The sequence below is a fragment of the Boleophthalmus pectinirostris genome, unplaced genomic scaffold, assembly GCF_026225935.1.
Source record: "Boleophthalmus pectinirostris isolate CB_2022bp ecotype Guang Dong unplaced genomic scaffold, ASM2622593v1 HiC_scaffold_10, whole genome shotgun sequence".
NCBI classification, from domain to species: domain Eukaryota; kingdom Metazoa; phylum Chordata; class Actinopteri; order Gobiiformes; family Gobiidae; genus Boleophthalmus; species Boleophthalmus pectinirostris.
Window position 1 is genome coordinate 30,775,825 of NW_026570971.1, and position 13,325 is coordinate 30,789,149.

Sequence of the window (13,325 nt, forward strand, 5' to 3'; positions counted from 1 at the left end):
GGGAGAGACCTCTAAAATACAAGGACAGTGTTGGGGACTAACAGATTACATGTACTGGAGTTACGTAATCAGAGTACAAATTATGAGTAACTGTATTCAGTTACAGTTACTGTTTCAGTGAGTGGTAATTGGATTACAGTTACTTTGTTGAAATAAATGGATTACACAGTGGTATTTTCCTGTTTTTACATTTGGGGCTATATCCGTTTTTGTTTTTTTGTTTTTTTTCTCCGTAATTCCACTCATTGCTGGAAACTAAACCAGGACTAAACCAGGACTAAACCAGGACTAAAACCAGGACTAAACCCAGGACTAAACCCAGGACTAAAACCAGGTCTAAACCAAGATTAAACCAGGACTAAACCAGGTCTAAACCAGGTCTAAACCAGGATTTAACAGGACTAAATCATGCTGCGCAGACGTGTTTTCTCCTCGTCTTCTATCAATAATATTTTTAATATGGTTAAGTAAAGTCTGGACATTTCATTTTCTTTTAGCCGACAAAACATCTTACGTGAGGATTTCCTCGTCTTTGCTTCTCTACAGCAAATCAACTAATCCAAAGTATTCAGATTACGTTACTCACTTTAAGTAATTTAATGGATTACGTTACAAACTACATTTTGGTGTGTGTAATCTGTAATCTGTAGGGGAATACATTTTAAAAGTCACCTTCCCAACACTGTACAAGGATGACATCTAAAACCTCTTCGTTCATGTTTTTGATGAGGGAATGTTATAACATGGTAGAAAGTTCCAAAAATTAGCGTCATATTCCTTCTTTAACATCACAACATCACCATTTTTGTTACACATCCAGTGAACGCAAAACATGCAGAACGAACGAGACCATTAAACGTATGTTGATGAATGTTTGTGTCACTGCAAACAGGATTTATTCTCAGACTCATTCAGAGCGGCTCACACTTTGAAGTCTGTGGAGTCGCTGGTGTGAAGTCTGTGCTCAGGTTTATCCTCAGCAGTTCCCGCTTTCATGCAGGGTGTGAATCAGTACTTTTATCTTTTTAATTTATAGTCTAGCGCATTTTTAACATACTTTTCATAAAATGTAGAAGGAGTGGGTGGACAGTATGGGTATATATGGATTTTAAGTAAATTACAGAGTAGTAGAGATAGGTTTGGAGAAAAAATAAGGTAGTTTGTAATTGAACTTGAAAAACCTCTTATCATTTTACTTAATATACTGAAACCATTTAGAAATAAGTTGTCATCACTTAGGTTTAGTAAGTACCGTATTTTCCGCACTATTAGGCGCTCTGGATTATAAGGCGCACTGTCATTAAATGGTCTATTTTCAAACTTTTTTCACTAATAAACCGCACCGGACTTTAAAGGAAACACAACAGTGTGATGGGTGAGTGGTTTTGTTTGTTTGGTTCGTTCACGGTGACTCTGGGCTTTGTTCAGTTGTGGCGTGTAGGGAGGGTGCTGTCTGGGACCAACGGATTGTCAGCGTGTTCGCAGTGACTCAGTTGTTCAGTTGTGTCTAGAAGTGGCACATTGCACTCGCTTTTTCGGTTCATTCCTCCGTTCCGTTCCTCATCGGCGTGGAGTGATGAGTGTGTCTGCGGGTGGTTTTCGCTGTACGGTCGCTGTCTGCTCCGTGCGTGTTTGTGTGCGCTGCGGGTGGTGCGGATTTGTAGTTTACTGAAGTCGTGCTGGGACACCCGAGTGGATTTTTGTATAGGGCGCTCTAGATTGCGGGGCACGCAGTTGTTTTTTGATGGGGTTGGAGGCTTAAGAGCGCGTCCTATAGCCCGGAAAATACGGTAAATACAAGTAAAATACTCAGATTCCGATTTTCAGATTTTGAGTTACATTATTAGATTCTAAAATAAATGGCAGATGTAACAGTATTTTTGTGCTGAGTAGGGGTGTACAAAAATATCTAAATATCAGCAAGAGTATTTATTGGTATATTTTACTAAATTTTGTTGTTGCAGTTCTTGTTTAGTGGAAGGAAACTTTTTTTATGCAACACATTTGACATTTTCACTGTTTTAATGATTAAAATTTGTGTGTGTTACATATGAACTTTGCACAAGAAGTGGTTTAACAAAGACTTTTAGTATCACAGACATGATTTAACCTTTATTTTTTATTGAACCGTATTGAATCGATTTGAAATATATCGAACCGAAAGCTCACTGTATCGAGATATGTATTGTATCGTGGCCTATGTATCGACTTATGTATCGTATCGGCAACTTCTTAATGATACCCAGCCCTAGTGCTCAGTATTTATCATTTGTACATTTTCTTACATTTTCTACCCGGAAACGTTTATTTTTCTGTACTACTACGATAAGATTTGAGTTCACTTCTGTGACTGACTACAGCTGTTTCCTGGAGTGTGTCAGTGTCATTTAATACTTTTATTTAATCCGTTTATCATTTACATTTTATTCCGCAATACATCTCACTTCAAACTGTGTTAATGTTACAGGTCTGTTCGATCCAACTTTTATTTCTTACAGTGTCATTAATGGATTGATTGTGTTAAACTCTTCTTCTCCACATCTGGTTGAGACAGTGGAATGAAGCTGCTGATGAGTTGCAGGTCACGTCAGGGACAAAGAGAAACGTTCTGAGATGAGTAACGGTGGATGTGTTCCTTAGTCATTTACGCTAAGCTCAATTTTTAGTACAAGAGGTGGGGTCTGTGTTAGTTCTTGTAATTACTCAGCATGCATTATCACAACCGCTGAGGTTGTCGGTTTGATTGCAGCTCTGATAAGCAGCGTCTTCTAGGGCAAAAGGAATGTCTTTTGTCTTTTTTGTCTACCGATATCAATAATACGATCGTATTTTTGCAATCCAAGTTAGGTAGGTAGGTATTTAGTTAGAATATCTTTCAAATATGGCAAACGTCCAATTTTCTCACCCCTTTTTATTTACAAAGACATTAAAACACTTCCCTAAACAGAAGCAAGAACATAATACTGCAGTACAATATAATATAAAATCTGAGTTGAGGTTCAAATACTGTGTGGATCTACTAGGGCTGGGTATCATTAAGGAGTTGCCGATACGATACATACCTCGATACACAGGCCACGATACGATACATATCTCGATACAGTGCACTTTCGATTCGATATGATATATTTCAAATCGATTCGATACGGTTCAATAAAAAATAAAGGCTAAATCGTGGCTCTGATACTAACAGGCTTTATTAAACCACTTCTTGTGAAAAGTTCATATGAAACACAAACATTTTAATCCTCAAAACAGTAAAAATGCCAAATGTGTCGCATAAATGAGTTTCCTTTCACTCCACAAGCAACAAAAATGTAGCACTGTAACAAAATAATTTAGTAAAACACACCTAAAAATACTCTTGGTGAAATATCGATACAGTAGCCCAAGATATCAATACTGTATCATCACATTAAACGATACGATATATCGATATTCCGATATTTTTGCACACCCCTAGGATCTACTGATCTACTCTACGCTCGTGTTCTAGTCCTTTTATCTTTTCATCTTTGTGTCTATCAAAGGTACAAAATGACAGAATACGCTGCCTGTTAGAATACATAAATTGAGGCAACTACTCAACTTTCAAAAAAACGATTAAAACTTGGTTGAAAACAAATCAGACATGCACCCATAGATGATTTTTATCTTTTTTTAAATCTTTTTTTCTTGGGCACTTGCAACTTGTGGCTGTATTTTTTATTTTAATTTTTTTTTTTTTTTTACTGTAAATGCTTTGTTTTAGTAACTATTTCTGTATTTATCTGTACTGTTAAGCACTTTGGGGCAGCACTATCTGTTTTTAAAAGTGCTATATAAATAAACCGTGACCTTGACCCATTTTCTGTCATGTTGCCTAACCCTAAATGCAACGCTGAGCAACTTTGAGTATATAACAAAAAATAACACTGTATTATTTTGTGGTAGGAAGATGGCTCCAGACAGGCCGGACTATTGTGAATCGTTTCTGCTTGACTGCACTGTTAGTCTGGGTCTTGGGTCTTACTATAAAACTGTAGCTAACAAATAAAAAATTCATATGTCCTCGGAAAACTTCAATATTATGGACAGAAAGTTGCAATGTGTTTTCAGAATGTGTATTGTACAAATAACAATCGATCAAAATATCTTCTCTCAAACAGGATTAACTATAAAAAACAAGAATAGTAAGAAAGCAGTAAATCAAGTCCTCCATCTGATCTGTGCAATTCTGTTGAACAACTTGTATGTCTGACAATAATGGATTTTACTCAGTCTAGTCAAATCCATGTATCATTCGTTTATTCGTTTTTCAAAATAAAACCAAAAATAAGAAAATGAAAAAACAACTATTTTCTTCATTACTTGTCTCCAAAACCAAAATGAAAAAACAGATAACAATTAGTTTTTTCAGTTTTTTCTATTTTGTGTTTAAATGAATAATGGAAAAAACGGATAACGACCGTTTCCTGTTTCTGTGAATTAAAACTGCGATGACTGAACCAGGACTGAACCAGGTCCAGGACCAGACCAGGACTGAAACTGGGATTGAGACCGGGACTGAGACCGGGACCGGGACTGAGACTGGGACCAGATCAGGACTGAAAACGGTTTAGTCCTGTTTTAGTCCCAGTCTCAGTCCCGGTCCCGGTCTCAATCCCAGTTTCAGTCCCGGTCTGGTCCTGGACCTGGTTCAGTCATCGCAGTTTTAATTCACAGAAACAGGAAACAGTCGTTACTGGGACAAACTGGGATTGAGACCGGCACCGGGACTGAGACCAGACCAGGACTGAAAACGGTTTAGTCCTGTTTTAGTCCCGGTCTCAGTCCCGGTCTCAGTCCCGGTCCGAGTCCTCAGTCCCAGTCTGGTGAGGACCTGACCGGGACTAGACCAGGGCCGAGACCAGGACCAAGAGCAGGACTGAGACCGGGACTGAGACCAGGACTGAGACTGGGACGAGACCAGGACTGAAAAAGGTTCTGGTTCTGATTTAGTTCTGATTTAGCCCTGGTTTAGCCCTGGTTTAGCCCTGGTTTAGTCCTGGTTTAGCCCTGGTTTAGCCCTGGTTTAGTCCTGGTTTAGCCCTGGTTTAGCCCTGGTTTAGCCCTGGTTTAGTCCTGGTTTAGTCCTGGTTTAAGTCACAGAAAAGGGAAACGGCCATTATCCGTTTTTTTCCATTATTCCTTTAAACACAAAATCGAAAACTGAAAAAACAAAATTGTTATCAACAAAATCTTATGTTGGTGTTTCTTAAAATCTTTAGATCTAAAATCTGAACTGGAAATATTCTTGATGTTTTTTGTCGGAGTGAAAAGCGCAGAGCTTCAGGCGAATGGTGCAATACGCCACAGGAGGGAGAGACAGATGGAGAGGAGAGAAACGGAAAGAGGAAGAGAGTGAGAGAAAAGAGATGGGTCCAAGAGGGCTACGTTGTATTATTCGTTTACCCCTCGTACCAGGTGGAAGCCATAGCTGCCAGGGGGCTAACTGTCGAGAGAGAGGTGATAATAGAGAGAAAGAGAGGGAGTAGAAAAAAAGGAAATGAGAAATGAGCGTGAATGGAGGGGTGGTTAGACAGAAGAAGTGAGAGAAGGGAGGGGAATGGGAAGAGAGAGAGAAAAAAAGGGAGGAGCAAAATGGAAAGAGGACAGGGACAGATAAAAAACATGAGAGAGAGAGTGATGACAGAGAAGATAGAGGGAGGGTGAGAGAGAGATGAGAGAGAGAGAGAGAGAGAGAGAAAGAGAGAGGGAATGAGACAGACAGAGAGACAGAGAGAGCAAGACAGAAAGAGAGAGGGAGACAGAGAGAGAAAGACAGAGGGATAGAGAGAAAGAGAGGGACAGAGAGAGCATGAAAGAAGGAGACAGAGAGAAAGACAGAGGGGTAGAGAGAAGAGACAAAGAGAGCAAGACAGAAAGAGACAGAGAGAAAAAGAACAGGGGTAGAGAGAAAGAGAGGGACAGAGAGAGCAAGACAGAAAGAGACAAGAGAGAGAGAAAGAGAGACAGAGCGAGAGAGACAAAGAGAAGAAAGAGGAGAGAAAGAGTGAGGAGAGGGGGAAAGAGAGAGATGGGAGTAAGAGGGAGGAGAAGAGATGGAGAAATGGAGAGGGTGAGTGAGAAAGAGAGATAATCAGAGCGAGATGGAGAGAGAGAGAGAGAGAGACAGAGGATAGAGGAGAGGGAGAGGGGGGAATGAGAGAGATGGGAGGAAGAGGGAGGATAGGAGATAGATTGAGTGACATGAAGAGCTGAAGAGAGAATCAGAGAGAGAGATGGAGAGAGACAGATAGACAGAGAGAGAGACAGAGAGAGAGAGACAGAAGATAAGATGACAGGGAGCGTGAGGAGAGGCGGAAAGCGAGAGATGGAAGTAAGAGGGAGGAGAGAAGATAGAATGAGTGAAACATGTGTGTACCTGGTGTGGAGTGCTCTGTAAACAGACCATTAAAGCCTGTGAGGGGAGCACTTAACACACTTTTCACTATTAACTTAACTGAACACTGTGGTTTAATGAGACATCCAGCTCCTAAATAAACTCTAACTGAACTTTATTCACTTAGCTCACACTCATATCCTTAATGCTCTATTAGCGACATCAGCATATTTTACCCTGTTTGCAGGTGTCCGAACTTATTCCTCACTTTAACATATCCCTAGAATGCTAATAGTGCACCTCCTGGCTCATGTAGTAAACCATTTATTAGACAGCACACAGGTCTCATTCTGACCATATACATGTACTGGGGCAAAATACATTTATTTTATTAAATGAAAAAACCTTAAAGCTCCCATATTATGCTGAATTGACTCTTGTGAGCTTTTAGCCATGTTATGTTATTACTTCACCAAAAACATATGTGGAGTTGTGTTTTATTTCATTCACACATCCTTTATTAATAGTCTGTCTACATCTCTGACACTCAAAATGCTCTGTTCTACCATGTGATGTCATGAAGCGGTCGTCAAATGAACAGCTCCTTTTACCCTCTGTTCGGTAGAGATTGTTTGGATTTTGTTCACTATACAAAGGCAATTCCAGGCCTGAAATAATCCAAATGATTCTAGTGAAGGTGTATGGAGCAAGCCCCGAGGTTTCAAAATGGGCTGAGCTCAATGGCACATAATTCCAGATTAGCCTTTAGCCTGGCGAGGTACTTCCAGTGGCTGTGGGCAAACCAAGCATGTACAGTAGTGCACTATGCGCGGTCTCGTGTATCACATGATCGCTTTGACCAATCAAAGTGAGAGGAGTTAGAGTGGAGCAGACCAGAGCTGGAGCTAATGATTATAAAGTGTTTTTTAAGACAAGGATTTTGAGCTGAGAAAAAGTTTATGATCTAAAAATAGATCATAAAACATTTTTGAAAGTTGTAGGTGCCCTGTCAGCCAAACACGAGCAGTTTGTGATTACATTGCGCTCTATGAGAAAAATCTTGTCTCAGCCCATGGGATTTTTCCCACTGAAGTTCCAGTGAGTGACCATACATCAACTGGAGGCAGCTACAAACAGCAACACCCTATCCAGTTATTTTAATAGATCCATGGAATGGAGTTAAAAAACACATTGGACCACTTCTTGTATTACTACATGACATCACAAAGTAGAACAGGGTGAAGAACTCAACCTAAATATGCAGGGTTTGTGTGTTAAACATGTGTGAATGAAACAAAACACAACTCCAGGTCTGTTTGTGATGTTGCCTAATATAGGCCTTTGAAGTTTCCAAACTATAGTGTAGTTATATAAAAGTACCATAGGAGGGGACTGCAGGTTGCTCTCGTGTAGAAACTGCTCCAGTGTCACCATCTCACTCCCGGGCGACGCAGGGCGACCTTTGGGTCTAGGGGCCCCTCTCTGTGGCTGGGCCTTCTGAGGGGAGTGGTCGTACGGGAGGGTGGAGCTACGGGACAGACTCTGCTGTGATTGGCCCACGCATATAACATCATCACTGGAGAGGCTGGCCGAGCGCACCTGACGATCGGAGTTGTCTGATGAGAAAAGAAATGTTTCATGTTTAGAATTGTTATCTGTTTAATTTAAAATAATATTCATTCTAAATTGACCCTACAAAGCTTCAGTTCTATTGAAAACTCTTACTTCTGTTCTTCACCATTCAACCAAAAAGTTAGTTTAAATCTCTAATATTGAACATCTACTACCTAAACATTGCTTAGACATGAAACTATATGTTTTCTGTGCCAAATCTTTAAAGGTGCACTGTGTAACTTTCCGGATGGAGGGTCCGTCACCATAGAAATGTTGTTGCTTTGCCTGAAATTTTTCACCTTAAACTTACCCATTTCCGTGGAAACAAGCACCAAGCCAATTTACAATTACACATTAATTAAATATTAAGCAAGTTTAATGCCATACTATGGTACATTCCAAGGAAAGCAGTCTATAGTGCATCTCCATGGACACGGACACAACCAGGTGCTAGGCTCTTGCATAATGCACCTTTAAACTTTTAATTCGAATGCTTGAATTTGGAAGTGTACGCTGCCCTCTACTGGCCAGAGTGAGTAAAGGAACATGTTGAATTGTTGAAATTGCAGCACAGCTCATAATAAAATGAGACCATCAGTTAAATGTTTTGTAATGAAAACTATTTAAGCTTTCAAAAGATCAGAACGAGCCCAGTGAAGTTCAATGGACTCTGGGAACGAGTTGAAGAATTTCTATGTACACAGTTGTATATTATAAGGCCTTGAGACAGTAGGTTACCATGGCAACAATCTCTCTAGTACCTTATTTATATCTCATTGGTTCTATATACATGCTTAACAGTGGCTTTTATAATATTTAAGGTTATTTAATTTATAGCTATGTCTGATCTCTTAATATTAGAGATTTCAGTCTCTGCAGAGCAAGTTATTAAACCAGTGTTTAAGTGGCTTTAGGCATTAGCATTAGCAATTAGCCACAATCTGTCGCCACTCACAAAAGAGAGGAAAATGAGAAAAACAATATACAGAATTTCATATCATTCCGGAAGAGATTACAATAGAAGACCATTAAAGGTCTCATATTATTATAAGATCTTTTGTTATAATGTTGTTTCCTCATCACAAACAGACCTGGAGTTGTGTTTTGTTTCATTCACACATGTTTAACACACAAACCCTGCAGATTTAGGCTCAGTTCGTCTCTCAAACTGAAAACATTCTGTTCCACCTTGTGATGTCATGTGGTAATACAGAAAGTGCTCCACTGTGTTTTTAAACTCCATACACCTTCGCTAGAATCATTTGGATAATTTCAGTCCTGGAATTGCTGATCTCTATTGAACTTAAGGTAAAAAAAAATATTTCTTAACTTGAAAACTACCACTTCATGACATCACAAGGTGGAACAGACCATTTTGGGCTTTGGAGATGTAGACAGACTAATAATAAAGGGATATTCAAAGATGTGTGAATGAAACAAAACACTCCAGGTATGTTTTTGAGGAGGTAACAACATTATATCATGGGTTATGTCAGAATAATTTTATTATCCCATATTTGCTAAATACTTGACCAATCACTTGTATAAAAATAAATAACCTCTTTGTGTTTGACAACTGTGTGCAGTGACCTATCGCTCTAGTGAACCTCGAGATGATTCCTCACATGAAGCCAACTTCCACTGTCACACATGCAAGAGTTATGATGGTGTCTGACCATACCTAAGGCACCCCCTGATTGTTAATCATGTTTTATGTGTTTGGACTATGCATAGCTGCACCAGTTTCTTATTATGTCTTGGCTGTTTCCCCTTCCCCTTGAGAATTATCATTCTGTAACTAGGGCCTCCTAATGAAATAAAAAGAGGAGAATGGCCTTGAGTCATCAGAACGTGTGGAGACTGTTGGTTGTGATGCCCACTCTCTGCCCGTTCTCCTCGCGAGTAAATCTGAATTAATCTCTTGTCTTTCTTCTTGTTTACAATGTTTAGATAAACCTAACAGGTTACAGCTTTAATGATATGGTCCAGCCCTACTAAATGAACAGAAATATGCTCCTCTAGGTGCAGTTGAAGTGTAAACCCGGTGGGAGCCCTGTACCTCGGCAGTTGACAGGAGAGTTGGAGCTGGACGTGTTGTGGCTGTAGTCCGCTGACCCTGGGCGACCCCCAGCGCTGCCATGGAAACCAAACACGGAGTCCGTCGAGGTGTGGCGCAAATCTTCATCGTACAACAGACCTGAAAATGTACAGCAGAATGCGTTATTAATGCAAAGATAAAGTAAGGTCAAATGTGAGACAAAATTCTGTCTTTTTAATGCGTAGCCTGATCTGATTGGTATTTGACCTTTTAAGTTATTAAACATATGAGTATATAACAGGGATGGGAGATCTAGTGCCACAAGATCTCGTGAGACAAAATTGCCAAAAGATTCTGTACACAAGAGAAAAAATTATCTAAATTTTTTCCCTCTGAATTTATCTTTGGCTTGGATGAAAAAGAGTTAAGAGCTGATGAGTTAAACAATTTGACAAGCTGTAGTTACAAAAAGCAGCACTACATTCATCACTAAAGTATTACATAAAATAAATGAAGCGAATCTTGTCAGCTTCATTTATTAGCACTACTAATATATTACAACTTATGGTATGTAAAAATCTCATTTTATCTCGTTCTTTGTGGACCCAATCTCGTGGTGTGTCTCGTCTTGTGAAAATTGTGTCTCGATCCCATCTCTATTAAATACCACCCCATTCCACGTATTTTATTTGAACTGCCATCAACATCACATTATAATATATATGTTAAATGAGCATAATATAGGAGGTTTAAAGGTTCACTGTGTATGTTTTCTGGTGGAAGGTTTTGCTTTGCATAGACTGTTGCACACTATGGTCACTTTCTGATCTTTTATTTATTCAGTTACAGCCTTTTATAGCCAAAAAATACTAGGTTTGGTGGTGTCATCCACTTGTCTCCATGGTGATTCTACCATTTTGTGGAACATTTCTGTCAGAAAAACAACTCCACCTAAAAACTTGCTTAATGCTTACACTGAAAGAGTATTTGGTACATGTGTTGTTTTTACCTCTAGTTCTGCGGCCGGGCCCTGGTCTGTTGCTGTTCAAACCCACTGAAGAAGAGTGATGGTTGGGGGTGGAGCTCAGGGCTCTGTACGCTGGACCTGAAACACAAAACATACATTTACTCACAAGCGATAAATACAGGGCTGAGAGCCTGAAGGCCTGAGTGACATTTTAATAACTCCAGAGACAGAAATATATAGGTCTTTTAACTAATAAAAAGTTAATTTAAAGACGCTGTACTAAATTTTTATTCCATGTCATAAAGTAACATAAGTTCTTCCCCAGTACAGATATAATGTAAATCAGCTTTTTGGGGTCAAAATGAGACCCCTGTGGTGTCAGCATCTGATTATAAAGTATTTTAATGTCTGTAAATCATGAAGTAAGCTGTTAGCATGCTAGTTGTTGTTTACGTTACTGTGTAATGTGGGATGTTGGAAGTTGTGTTCAGAGTGATTTGTGCATGTTTAAGTAATCGTTCATTCGTGTGAAAAATACCTCAGGTAGAATCCATAGCAAAGGAGAAAATCAGTTTGTCAACTGTACAAAAGTTTGTTTGGCTGAATAGGTTTCGCAGCTCATCCAAGGTGCTTCTTCAGTTCTGGTCAGAATGCTGGTGGCCACTTTCTTATATCTGTCTGCAGGGAAGAAATAACTAACTACTCTGAAACTAACTGGTTTGAGAGGGGAGTTAAAGAAGCCATTTTTGTTAAGAAAGAGAATCCTTCTCTAAACAGAAATGGAGGCCTCAGATAGCATCTATCTCCTATTTACAACTCCATCCTCAAACCTAAATAAAAAACAAACAAGAGAACAACAGGTGTAGTCAGATCAGGTACAGAGGTGTGAAATCACCCATCATGGCCCTGAATGATTCTGCTAATCAGACCCCACACTCACTGCAGTTCAACAGACCTAACTAACAGAAACTGTAAACAAGTAGGTGTGTTAGTTTCAGAGTAGTTCTTTAGCTCCTCCCTGCAGGCAGATATAAGAAAGCGTCCACCAGCGTCTGACCAGAACTGAAGAAGCAGCTTTGATGAGCTGCGAAATGTATTCGACCAAACAAACTTTCGTCCAGTCGACAAATTGATTTTCTCCTTTGCCATAACCTTTCATTACCTCTTTTCAAGACGCCATATTGCCAATCAACTTGTTTTCACTGCCACTGGTACATGCCCACTGGTCTGTATTTACATCGTTCTCCAATTTACTTTTCTTAAGAACTCAGCAGTGATACTTTGTCATTTTGGTGCAAATGAAAAAAAATCCACTACTTGCTATCTTAACCCGCAGCTATCCATAGGAGGTGCTGACAACTTCCCACTTCTTTGTTGTGATGACATTTACAGTGATGTCAGCTCCCATTGAACACCATAGTTTTCTAACATGGAAATCAGCAGACTTTATTTTATTAAGCTGTTTATTAAGCTGTTTTAGATTAATATTGGGATTTAAAATGTCCAAATTATAACAATGATCCACAGGTGTCATGAATTATAACTATACAGAAGACACAAGCACAATATGTCTGTGATATATTTATATTACTATATTTCTATATTTATTTTACTTTACCTGTGCATTTATGTTTATATATTTATGCCTTATTTAACACCAGTCTCTTAATATTTTTGCTATTTATTTTGAATTTATTATTACCATTTACATATATAGTTTGTTATTATATTATGATGTGTGAGCTAGTGTGTCCAAATAATTTCCCTTGTGGATCAGTAAAGTTTGGATATAAGTCTAACAATATGTCCTCTGTAATAAGCTGCGACAGAATATTTTACACTGTCCCCAACATAAATAACTGCAGCCTTTGCAGTTTTTAAATTGGACCATTAAACTTGATATAGATAAGTCTTCCCCTTCATATCTCACCTTGTCCGTGGTCTTCTCCGTTCACACTCTCGTTGCTGCCCGCTGGCGTGCTCCCTCTGTGCCCAGCGCGGCCTCGCTCGCTTAGTCCTGAAAAATCGATCAGAATCCAATAAACTGCAAATCACAAACAGCAAATGGCTCTGAACAAATGACACCACACGGATACAGGAGCGCAGTGCTGACAGTGCAGGAATGAACACAGGGGGCGCTATATGTGTGTGTGTGTGTGTGTGTGTGTGTGTGTGTGTGGCGTTTACTGAATCAAATAAACAGATTTGAAGGTGCGGCATAACTCACCAGTGACCTGTCAAAATAAGTCAGCAATATTACATAGTGATGTTTTATTTATTTATTTATTTTGGTGCATATAAGGGTAGTGAACAAGGCAGACAGTCTGACTTGAGTTAATTTA

The 13,325-nt window shown here is 39.3% G+C and overlaps 1 protein-coding gene across 1 annotated transcript in view; it reads right to left on the reverse strand.

Moving 5' to 3' along the window:
* The window catches only part of LOC110163875 (protein Daple-like), an 80,663-nt gene that overhangs the window by 3,713 nt on the left and 63,625 nt on the right, over positions 1 to 13,325 (reverse strand). The window contains 4 exon segments of the mRNA XM_055154294.1: positions 7,745 to 7,980; positions 10,038 to 10,175; positions 11,026 to 11,121; positions 12,914 to 13,000. Of these exon segments, the coding sequence (XP_055010269.1) occupies positions 7,745 to 7,980; positions 10,038 to 10,175; positions 11,026 to 11,121; positions 12,914 to 13,000 (557 nt within the window).